The following is a 12,497-nucleotide window of genomic DNA, read 5'->3' on the forward strand; positions in this document are numbered from 1 at the left end:
GTTACAGTTGTTACAAATCCCCCCTTACCCTGTCAAAGTGGTTGAAAGAGGCACGGAATTCATTCATCTGTTCCTGGCTGATTCCTTTGGCATCTCGAGTTAGAATCTGGTTTTCCACCTCATTAATAGTTCTAGCTATTGTTGTGAGAAGCTGTTCCCAGCCCACCCGGATATGCTAGGAAAGAAAAGTGAAGATTTAAAAAGATTGTATGTACAGCGCTGTATAAATTTACAGTGCTTTATAAATAAAGGTTAATAATAATAATAATAATAATAATAATAATGCTTGTTCAAAATTAACACAGTCAGGTGAGCTGTTTCAAATATATGCTGTTTAACAGAACTAACAAACACAAACCAGTTTGTCTTTAGGGTAAAACCACCTAGTATGTAACTCTCTCATTCTTGCTTTATTCTTAGGTAAGGAGTTCTTTAACAGGACTAAAAACACAGTATAAGGGAGAAGAGGAATAATCCTGCCCTTTCTACTGTAAACTGCCCCCACTGCAAGCAACAATTAGAAAGAGTAAAAACAAAAAGCCAACTCATTGGAAACAAAGTTATTCCTATTACTATTCGTGGTAGAATTTCTGGCCTGTATATGGTTTTTGTGTGTATAAGGATTAAACCTTCCTTAGAGAGCCAGGGTGGTGTAGTAATTTGAACATTGGACTATGACTCTGGAGATCACGGTTCAATTCCCCGCTCAAGCATGGAAACTCACTGGGTGACCTCGCTGAACAAACTCATCTTAGGCTTGCCATAAGTCAAAAATGATTTGGAGGCACACAACAACAACAACAACAACAACACATGTACAGCAGTCCTAATACATTTGCTGATGCTTGTGTTTATCTGAAAACTGTGGTAGGAAACCTACACAGCCACATTTGATATTTAGAAGTGGTTATGGGCTGTACACATGTGCCTATTTACACACATGTACACATTTTCACATTTGACTGGGGGAGGGCCTTTGTCAGTCTTCAGCAAATGAACTGTCCTATGGGGCAAAGGGTAAAGCCTCCCCTCTATACAGTTAACCATCTGAAGATTGCTGGGGGGAACTTTAACCCCCCCATCTGAATGCAGCAAAAGTGGGTGCATGGGGATGCCTCTGCCTGTGCATCACATTAACGTGCAGCTTCTGGCTGTCTGCCAGATGTTTGGCATCATGGCAGTAACCCTTCTTTTTGGAAAAGGCCATGGAGGGAAATGACACAGGCAGGGTACCCAGTGTGAGCCATAAATGTAGCTTCCAGGAACCATATTTGGTCTATGGTCTGTCCACCACTATTTTAGAGTAAAACAAAAACTGAGAACTGTATGCGATGAATTGAATGCCATGTATACTTTTATCCTATGACAGTGGAAACAAGAATCTTCGTTGTTGTTGTTGTTGTGTGCCTTCAAGTTGTTTCCAACTTATGGGGACCCTAAGGCAACTCTACCATGGGGACTTCTTGGCATGTTACTTCAGAGGGGGTTTGCACTGCCATCCTCTGAGTCTGAGAGTGTTTGACTTGGCCAATGTTGCCCAGTGGGTATCATGACTCAGTAGGGAATCAGACCCTAATCTCCACCACTCTGGCTCCAACAAGAACTCTTTTCCTAAAAAAGGTGCCCCCTTGGTAATTCTTACCAAGTCTTGGTAAGAATTTAATAGCCTGTGTATCTTACGTACTGACTAGTCCTACTGACACGGAATCCAGACTTGTGTGTGGAAGATTTTCACTCTCTCAAGTGGAATTTGCAACTGTTTTGCTGAAGTAAAAACAGGTGCCTTATCTGCTACTTGACCAATTTATAGGATTAGCAAGATGTGTTGCCTATCAATATGACATTATTGGCAGTTAATGCTACCTTTTTATGAACAACAATTTTACCAAGAGCAAGTCAGGCTGACATTGTAAAGTTAGTTGCTATTCCTGCAATAAGACAGTATGGAGTATAAAAAGGCAAAGGATGGTTTCATTGGTTGCAGATGAAGTACCATGATCTGCAGGAAATCAAGGGTGAGCAGCACAGTGGAGAATGTTTTCAAACTCCCCAGGTGAACCAGAGAGAAAACATCCCCTCACATGCCCACTTGGCAAGTCCTTCTCCCTGGCCCAAAGAGAATTTCAGCAGCTAGCATGACTCATATTGCTTCTAGGAAAAGTCGAATCACACTGCAGAAAATGGATGTGTGTGTATGTGCTGTCCATACCCTCGTAGAATATAAACTGGTAAAAAGGTAAACCGTGGAACCCACGGTTGTATCCAAAATCCAAAGTCTGCTCTTTCCTTGCATATCTGTGTGCTACTCCCAGAGCTTTTCCACAGCTTTTACCTCCATAGTGTAATTGGTGTGCTTGTTATCAAAGATGAGTGCCTCCTGGATCTGTTGGTGATCTCCCTCCAGCTGATCAATCTTTGGTTTGTAGTTCACAATGCTTTTTTCATACTGCCGCAGGTGATTGAGCTGGTCCTCCAGAGTCCCATGCATCTCTATAGAGATACGGCCAATTTCCTGCATGAGCCCAAAGGAAATATGGGTGAATGATTGACAAGCTCCAACATGTACAGATTTGCTTGCAGCTGTTCTGTAAACAGCCTAAAACACAGGCCTTGTAATCTCAAGAGAATACAAACCTGCTTGCAGGCTTTTCAGAGGAAAGGTAAACAAATTTGGTGAGACTTTCTTTGCTAGCATAAATTATTGCAGCTCTACTGAGTTAAATATTGAACACCAGTCCATCTGTATTACAATGTTCCAGAAGATACTTCCATTACCTTTTTACCACAGTTATTTCCAGCAGCAGTTAGTAGCTTCCATGTCAATGGGACATGAATTTGTTCTGGTTCTTTGTCTAAACCTTTAAAGAGCTTTCCAAGGCACTGACCTGTTTCTGGGGATAGGGTTCAACACAGTGGATAGCTCATTTAAAATTTGAATTTAAGGGTGTAACAGATTCACTACTGCACTGACATGCAAGCAACCAGCTACCCCTGGCTATTTCTTCCTTCTAAATTAAGACTGTGTTTAGTGAGTACACACTAATGACTGTTAAATCTGAGCACATCTGAAATATGTACTTACTGATTCAAAACCATGTGCACCATGAATAACAGCAGCATGCATCCACACTGTTGAAGCAGTTAAAAACAATAGAGATGTTTAGCTGCATGTACAATACAGGTACGTAAGGTATGGAGATGCAGCCAATGGTGGTGAACACATTTAGAAGCCAACTGATAGCTAATATGAATAGACAAAATCTGGAACAAGGTACACATTGAACATGTAAAGCACAAAATAGTTATTTCCTAGTGGCACTTGCCATTTTGAACACATTTTGAAGCTCTAAGGAAATCATTGTCAACACTACTCCTTGATATACACACAAAGGAAGTGTTACTATCCCAGGCAGCAGTAAGACTCTCATTACTGACGACAGGAAGAATAGTTGATGCCACTGATGACAGGTAATATGAACTTCACAATTTACCAAGAAACAAATTAAGTTTAAACTTGTTCAAATTCTCTTGGGATTGTCTACCAAACTGGCTGGGAGTAGGTATTGAACTCAAGAGATTTTCCTCTGTGTCATTAGTAGAAGCCAGTAAGTGAACTGGGAATTTCCATGGGTACCTGGGTATATTTCTTTTGTTTTTAATCTCCTAACTATGGGATGTATGGATAAGGGAGAAGCAGACCCAGGGCCAACTTCTGACTTCATGCTAGGATTGAAGTAAGAGACTGTGAAAGTTATTTATGGACTACAAAGTCCTAGAATCCCCTAGCCAGCATGGTGAAGTGATTCTAGAAGTTGTAACCCCCCAAAAGTAACTTTTCCTAGCTGTGGATGAAGAAGTCTATGACACTGAAACTAGGCTTCAATTAAGTCATTATCAGAATTGTATTTAGAATATCTGGTAGAGATGTGAAGAATATACATTAATATTTGCATCCTTGAGGAGAAAGGGCTGACTTATCACTCAAGATATCCCAACACCCCGCCAAGAAAAAGGAGAAAGGCTGCAAGATTCTTCACACCTTGGGATCAGGAGGTTCTTCAGTAGAAATATGGCCAGTGTTTTTGTTTTACCTCCATCTTGGTTTGAATCCAGGGCCCAATTACATTGGCTTGAGCCCCAAACTGCTTGCGGAGTCTCTCATTATGCTGCTGGCGTGCATGTTCCTCCATCAGTGCTTGATCTCGCCTGGGAACTAGTTGTCTCACCTTTAGCCAAAACACAAAACTGTTTGATTTCATGTGTCTTAAGCATTAATGCACAGAAGGCATTGGGAAGTTAGTAAAACCAAGTTTTCTATCCTGTTAACCAAAAATAAAACCCCACACTCTTCCTTTCAAGAGGTTGTTAAATCTGGATTTTCAGTTTAAATGTATTAGGCAACCACCAAAACAAAATTAAATTTCCCCATTTATTAACAGATGACGACTTCCACAAATAATCCAAAAGAAAGACCCTAGACTTTCATTAATAAACTCTTTCAATGATAATAATTATTTCACAATTGTTTAGAATAAGGGCTCATCTACACTAGCCAGAATACTCTGGGCTGCCCCCCGAGAATTCGCGCCCCAGAGCTGCCCCAGATTCCCTCCTTTACCTCTGCACTCTGTAGCAATGCTGGTAAAATGTCCCTGCTGTGTCATTCAGCACCATTGGGGCTGGTGCAGGTCACTCTCCCTGAAGTCAGACATGAGGCACCCAGTGTTGATTGCATGGCTGGGTACATCATTGTGATCAAAGGGAGCAATCTTTGTGAATGGAGGCAGTACAAGATGACATAGTGGGGAGACGTGAGCAGACAGCTGCCCAATGTCACTATAGAGCGCTCCAAATTTTCTTGTAAAATTCAAAGGAAAAGCTACATTTTTACAAACTAGTTTGAGGGAGGGATAAGATGGATTCAGTGCAGAACCGGCCTTACTGAAGACAGTCCACACTCAAATCAGGGATTTGGGTTTGCATTTTGAAGACAGGTCACTGTGATGATGAAGGGGAAAACCCCCCACTTCATTTGGCCTGTGCAGACATGGCCTAAAGCTAAATGCAGAAATATTTTTATAAACTGCACTGAATCACATGCTTACAAGTAAGAGACAAGTGGTAACTGTACAAGATTCTGACACTGTGCATCAGTGAGCATTTACATAATGGCTGAAGTCCTATGGACACTGATTTGGGAATATGCCTTGTTTTGAAATTAGGGAGGGTACTCCTGAGTTTCTAATTAGGTTGTTATAAAGAGACTTTGTTTTTCCACCTATAGGAATAATTGCCAAATCTTGAACCCAACTCACATGATCCCATTTGCCGTTAATTTCCTGTGGAGTGATGGTGGTGTAGGGGTTTGTTCCTGCCATGTTGACGTGGTAAGTTTGAACAATTTTGGACACTTCATTATGGATTCCTAGGATGGCCTGTCGCTCCTTGTCAGCATCTGGCAAGGTAGCTTTAAACTGTTCATGAGCTGTGGTCAGTCCCTGAATGAAAAAGATAATGTGACAATAAGAAGGAAAAACTGTATTTACTAAAATAATGTGTAGAGTATACAAACTATACAGAAAATTAGTAACACAGAGCTTAGGGATTTTTTTCGGGGTGGGTGGGGGGTGGGTTACAGTTACCAGAATCTCTCAGCCAGCATGGCCACTGCATAACAGAATTGCCAAGTAACTCAAACAGTGCATGAAACAGCCTTTTCAACAATTTTACATTTGGGCTTGGATAATGGCAGATGCTGCAGCAAATAAGGCTTTTCCAGTATGTGAGCTGAAGAATATATTGAAGAAGTTTTAATAAAAGATTATATGTGTAATATTTTTAAAAGAAAAAAACCCAATCTTCCTCCCAATATTCTTGGAAGCTAACTTACCTGTTAGAGCTTGGAATAAAGAATGTGTCTAATCCTTTTTGAAAAAAATCAAAAAATACACTATGCAGAAAGCCTATCTGTGCATGTTACTAAAATTAATTTTGCCTACATATTTGAGCTTCTCAAACCACGGCAACCAAAACCTTGCAAATGAGTTATTGGGGTCTGCCAAATTTATTTGCCATCAAATAACAACTCTGCCTCATGGCGACCTATGAATGCGAGACTTCCAAGATAATCAACTGCCCTGCTCAGGTCTTGCAAACTTAGCACTGTTGTTTCCTTGACTGAATCAATCCCCCTATAGTGAGGTCTTCTTCTTTTCCTACGGCCTTCCAATTTACCAAGCATTATCATTTTTTTCTGGTGAATCATGTTGTTTTATGATACTTCCAAAGTTCAACAGTCTCAGTTTAGTCATTTTGGCTTCTAGAGCAAGTTCAGGCTTGATTTCCTCTTTAATTTGTCTTTTTAACAGTGTGTGCTATCTGTAGAACTCTTCTCTAGCACCGCATGTCAAATGTGATTTTCTCCATGTTAGCTTTCTTCATTATTCAGTTTTCACATTCATAAAAATCAGAAACACTATGACCAACTTTCTTATTTAATGATATATGCCTTTACACTTGAGAGGCATGAGGTGTTTAATACTACTCCCAAATACACAATTCTCCTTGTCATATTAAGCCTGTACTAGATCTGTGACTAAGAGATTTACAGTTCATTCACTAACAGGCAATACTTGAAACCACACTTACATACACAGGGTTTATCTAAAGAAGTTTTTAATTCCTGCTTATTTAAATAAGGACTCTTAACTTTTCCGGCTGTGACCCATTCATTAGAGGACTTCGTTCAAGTCTGTGCATGCAGCACTACATGAATCTAGCTTTTTGCAAAACTCTAGAAGCCATTTTTAAGGGAAATAATCAGATGTTGTTACTACCTGGTCTTTAAAAAGAGCAATGAATCATGCTACTCATTAATAATTAATTGCTTTTAAATTAATCCTTTTTTCCAAAGAAAAATTGTAACAAATTTAACATCCCCCTAAATCCCTCCCAAAACTTCCCCTGAAACATGTTAAAGAGATGAGCAACATTACGCAAAATTATTATTATTTTCATTTATAAACCTAAAAGTAAATATAAAGGCACACAGTACTAAATTTTTTTAACAACTAATATTGGCCCAGTACACATCACAGAAAAGGGAAGATCTGCAGCCACCCCTTTCCGCAGAGGGTTAGGGCCATGGCAGCCATACCGGCAGCCCAGAGGCCCCAATCTGGCACTTTTCCAGGCCATGGAGAAGCGGCAAAATGCTGCTTCCCCATGGTCTGGAAAAGGGGTGTTCTTGGGGTTTCGTGCCCCTGGACACCCCAGGAGCCAAAGCCATGGGAGAAAGGGGCCGCTTGGCCCCTTTCTCCCTGGCATCGTTCCTGCAGCCATTTGGTGGCAGTGGGAACGAGACGCGCACCCAGAAGGAGCTCTGTTTCAGAGCTCCTTTTTGAATTGCAACCAGGCCACTGTAAGTGGCCTGGGGCTGCGTGAAGACATCACACATGTGCCGCGCCATTTGGACGCGGCATATGCGTGACATCATAATGGCGGCACCCCTGTAGACAGGGCGCTACCATTATCATGCCGCTGGCGTACATGGTGCACGCTCCCTAACCCTAATACCAGTGCTGTTACACCACTTGTTGGCGCTCTGTACCATGCAATTGTTTCTTTTAATTAATTCTTCCTGAGTCCTGAGTTTTCTTGAGAATGAGTCACGAAGTGGAGCCTACCTTTGGTGGCACTTGATCTGGTGAAAAAAACTGATTTAAGGCATTGATTGCACATTTCGAGTATTTATACTCTGAAAGGGGCAGACAAAATGCAGCCATTTTATGGCCAGTTGCTGCTATCAGCCTAACACTTGAAAAGGATAGGGTACTGTCTTTGTTACCGATCGATGAGACATTATCAAATCAATTGATGTTTAAGTACCGTAAATTACAGCCAAAGCCAGAGTTAAAGCTTCAGAAATAATAATAAAATAAAATAAAACTTTTATTTATATCCCACTTATTTGTAAGAAACAAACAAAGTGGCTTCCAACAATTAAAATAATACAGAGAGAAAGGGAAGGGAGAGAAAGAGGGAGGGGGAAGGAAAGGAGAGAAAGAAAAAAACTCAAAAGGGAAAGAGAGAGGAATAACAGACACGCAATATTCAAGCAAAAAAAAACATATGTATATTTTAGAGATGGACATAAGACAATGTTTGGAAAGTCACGTAGATAATTTAATCTAAAGATCTAGGGTGATAAAAAACACAAAAGGGTCCGTTCAGAGTGATATACGCAGAGGAATAACCAATCGAAAGCAGCAAATCTTAACATAAGCTTCGAACTAAATATGAATAGGAAAATTTACAACTACTGTGGGTTGAATTAGCATACACGGAATTATTTGGAAAAAAAGGTCTAACAAAAGACAATTATACCCAGCAAATTAGAGAGAGAAGTTTGGTATGAATGAAGACAGAAGAAGTAGAGGATGGAAGAAGAGTGTTTCAAAGAAGGTAAAGTAAGTGATAGAAGGTGTAAGTCGTAAGTGGAAGAAGTGTAAGTGTAGAAGATTTAATGAAGAATAGAAACGCGAAGAATGTAGTAAGCAAAAAGAGAGGTGTAGATAAGAGAAGGCAACAAGAAGAGATAATGAGAGAGAAGGAGAAGGTCAGAAATGTAGTAGAAGAGAAGAAACAAGAGAGTATTGATTGTAAGATTGTAAGAAGAGGCAAAGGTGGACATTGTCTTATACAAACAGACTAAAGAAAAGAAGCGTTGTTAACTTCCTTCTTTGATGATGTTTACTTTGTAAGTATGTATGTTGGTTTGTATGGTTGTTGATATGTATAGTTGTTTTTAACTTCAATAAAAAAATAATACAGATATACAGAAATATTATTAATACAAATATACACACCCCTTTAAAAAAGAATTAAACCATTCTGGATTAAAATTTGAGACATTAAAATCAATGCATTTATATTAAAATAACACAATAGTGCAGCACAAAAGCAGTGGGCAAGAACTCATCATGGCCGGGATTGTACAAATACGCAACTGCTGCATGCATGGGGAATCTATGTGTGGCTGGGGGCTATTCCGGGAAGGCCTGCTAGAAGAGATTCATTTTGACTGCTTTTTCAAAGTTAGTTAGCTGGCTCGGGCATTCTGGGACTTTCATACTAGCTTGGTGGATTCTGGGAGTTGTAGTCCTCAAAAATACCCTCTCCAAGCTCTGGGAAAGCTAATCTAGTGAGAATGAGACTCATATTTACCTGGATCTCCTCAATGGTATGGACGATGAAAGTGTCCTGAAGATCCTCCATGGCCCCCTCCATCCAGTTATTGAAAGGGGCAGCTCGTTTTGCATACTCTAAATATAGCTGGTCAATCGTTTCCAGCAGTTTTTCTGTTCTCTACGAAATTCCCACAAAAACAGAAAGATAGATAAAAATGTAAGCATCATATTGTGATTTTTCTCTCTAATAACCTTTAAAATATTTAGTTATCTTATATCCCCTTTTAAAATTTTTGATTCTACCTGGATTTCTCCTAACATTTTGAAAAGAGAACACTTTTAAGTAATCCAAGCAAAGGACTTAAATGTTTGCCATTGAAAACATTACAATTTTCTTTCCCCAAACTGTTGTTCTTATTATTATCCACAGCACAGTTAAATTCAGAGATAAATGAGAACTTGAAATCAGGAAGGTTTTTTTTTAAAGTAGAACTTGAAAATGTTGCTTTTTGGAATACAATATCCAGAATCCTCAGGGGCATTTTGGAAAATGTTGTTCAAAAGTAACATCCGCAAGTGCTGGTTTTTAGTCTCTACAAACAGTCAACAACGAATTCAAGGTACAGATAGTCAATGTTGGAATAATCTGGATCTGGAATAAGATACTTGTGGACAGAATCATGTTAGTGTGCTATGCTACTGACTGCACTTTTTTTCAGGGGTATGTAGCGGTATCAACAAGAGCAGAGTGAGTAGTCTACTACTTCACAGCATTACTTCCTTAACACCTGTTCCTCCCATGGTCTATTCCCTCCTCCCACCACCATATGCTGGTGTAGCTGCACCAGCATGATGAGTCAACAGGATTTTGGCCTATATCAGCCAGCTGCGCATATTAGTTAATGGCAAACAAGGACTGTAAAAAGGCCAGTTTTCAAACTCCTGCTCAAGCATGAAGCTTGCTGGATGACTGTGGCTGAGTCCATATCTATCACTAAACCCCAACCTACCTAACAAGGCTATTCTGTGAGTTTAAAACTGGAGACAGGGAAAATAATGCACACCACTCTCATCTGCTTGCAAGAGAGGGTGGGATTTAATAAATAAATCAGCAATGTGCACCATACGAGAAAACTCTTTTTTCCTAATAATCTTTTAACTTCAGTTTTGATACTTTGAATTAATATGTTTTATACACTTCTTCCCTGACATTTAATAGAAGCTTCAAAGATGTTTTTTATGAAAGGATTAGTTTAAAATTTTAAAATATAGGGAGGACAGTTAGAATAATCATCAATCATGGAGTCAGTAAGGTATTAAGAGCAAGACAAACCGTATCAGCAGGGATAAACAGAAAACTAAAAGGCCTTGAAAAATTAAAAGAAGTTAGTACATGGCACCAAAGGGGCAATGAAGTTGGGTCCTGAAGGGCCTCTTTGGGGAAAGCATCTAATAACTGGAGTGCTAACACTGAGAAGATCTTTCTTCTGATAGCAATCTGTTTTTTATTAGAAAGCTGGGAAACATGCAGATAGTCTGCAACAGAAGATCCTAATGTACCAATAGGCATATGTGGAAACACATTGTCTTTCTAACATTTTGGTCTTAAGTCATAAAGGGTTCTTAAGACTGAAGCCAACACTTAAACTCACTCAGCGTGCATTACAGTAGTCTATAGGTTTCCAGAAAATGGATCACTGAGCCTAGGCTGTTACGGTATATGGATTTGCATTGCTTTCCAACCCTAGTTTCTAAGAACAGAGTAGTCTGGAAACAGTATGGAAAATACATTTGAGACTTAGAATGCACAAACCATCTCTCACCTCCAATGCTTCTCGTCGTTTCTGGGTCAGAGCCCCAAGATTATCCCACTGATCACATATTTTCTGGCATCTGGCATTGACACTTGGTGAATCATAATAATCCAGCTCACTAGCAAAAATAAGTTAGAAAGAGATTATTGGACAGAATGACAAATGTTGGTGTCTATTAATTCAAATGCCCCCATGGGAACTGACTTTCCCCACTCTGACATTCTCCAGTCATGTCACACTACAACTCATCAACAACTCCACAGCCAGCAAAGTCTATGTATGGTAGGCCAACACACCTGGAAGGTTCCAGGTTGGTAAAGACTGGTGAGTTGAGACTGCCATGGTCGCCTTAGTTGATGATCTCCGTCTGGGCATGGACAGGGGAAGCGTGTCCCTGTTAGTGCTCTTGGACATCTCAGCGGTTTTCGATACCATTGACCATGGTATCCTTCTGGAACACCTGAGGGAGTTAGGTATCGGGGGCACTGCACTCCAGTGGTTCCATTCCTTCCTCTCGGGTAGATTCCAGATGGTGCAGCTGAGGGATGTTTGCTCCGATAAAAGGGCGTTTACATCTGGTGTCCCTCAAGGAGCTATTCTGTCCCCCATGCTATTTAACATTTACATGAAACCGCTGGGAGAGATCATCCAGAGACACGGGGCGCGGTGTCATCAGTATGCTGATGACACCCAAATATGCTTCTCTGTGTCCCCGACTGATGCAGTAACTAGGGATGGCATCTCTCCTCTAAATGCCTGCTTGGAGTTGGTAATGGGCTGGATGAGGAAAAACAAACTCAGCTTGAATCCAGAGAAAACGGAAGTACTAGTGATAGGCTCCCCCGGTCCAGGTGGTGAAATTTGTCCACCTGTCCTGAATGGGGTCACGCTCCCCCTGAAGGACTCAGTTCCCAGTTTGGGGGTGCTTTTGGACTTGTCGCTCCAGCTGACTTCTCAGGTGGATGCGACGGTCAGAAGCACCTGTTACCAGCTTCGGCTGATACGCCAGCTGCGACCCTACCTAGACCGGGGGGACCTTGAAACAGTGGTACATGCTCTGGTAACCTCTCGGTTGGATTTCTGTAATGCGCTCTACATGGGGCAACCCTGGTACCAAACCTGGAAGCTTCAGCTAGTGCAGAATATGGCAGCTAGGTTGGTCACTGGATGTCCCAGGGCTGACCATATAACACCGATTCTGCATGATCTCCATTGGCTGCCTGTTCGCTTCCGGGCACAATACAAGGTGTTGGTTATAACCTATAAAGCCCTAAATGACTTGGGCCCAGGGTACTTGGAGAACCGCCTCTCCCCATATAGTCTGCACCGCACACTCAGGTCGTCTGGGAAGAATCTGTTGAGGATCCCGATAACGAGATATGTATCAACCTCACAAAGGGTCTTTTCTATCTCGGCCCCTGGGATCTGGAACACCCTTCCTGAGGAACTCCGCTCCGCCACCACCCTGGATCTCTTTAAAAAGAGACTCAAGACC

At 40.9% G+C, this 12,497-nt stretch overlaps 1 protein-coding gene across 6 annotated transcripts in view; it reads right to left on the reverse strand.

Annotated features, from left to right (window-relative positions):
• Window positions 1-12,497, reverse strand: part of ACTN1 (actinin alpha 1) — a 133,884-nt gene that overhangs the window by 13,878 nt on the left and 107,509 nt on the right. For all 6 annotated transcript variants that reach the window (XM_089521742.1, XM_089521737.1, XM_089521740.1 and 3 more), the window contains exons 13-18: window positions 11,012-11,120; window positions 9,226-9,366; window positions 5,316-5,498; window positions 4,092-4,226; window positions 2,333-2,512; window positions 29-175 (exon numbers count right to left, since the gene is read on the reverse strand). In XM_089521742.1, coding sequence (XP_089377868.1) covers window positions 29-175; window positions 2,333-2,512; window positions 4,092-4,226; window positions 5,316-5,498; window positions 9,226-9,366; window positions 11,012-11,120 — 895 coding nt within the window. The remainder of the gene's footprint in view (window positions 1-28; window positions 176-2,332; window positions 2,513-4,091; window positions 4,227-5,315; window positions 5,499-9,225; window positions 9,367-11,011; window positions 11,121-12,497) is intronic.

Source organism: Sceloporus occidentalis, unplaced genomic scaffold, assembly GCF_023333645.1.
Source record: "Sceloporus occidentalis isolate IW3139 unplaced genomic scaffold, rSceOcc1.0.p SCAF_4, whole genome shotgun sequence".
Taxonomy (NCBI): domain Eukaryota; kingdom Metazoa; phylum Chordata; class Lepidosauria; order Squamata; family Phrynosomatidae; genus Sceloporus; species Sceloporus occidentalis.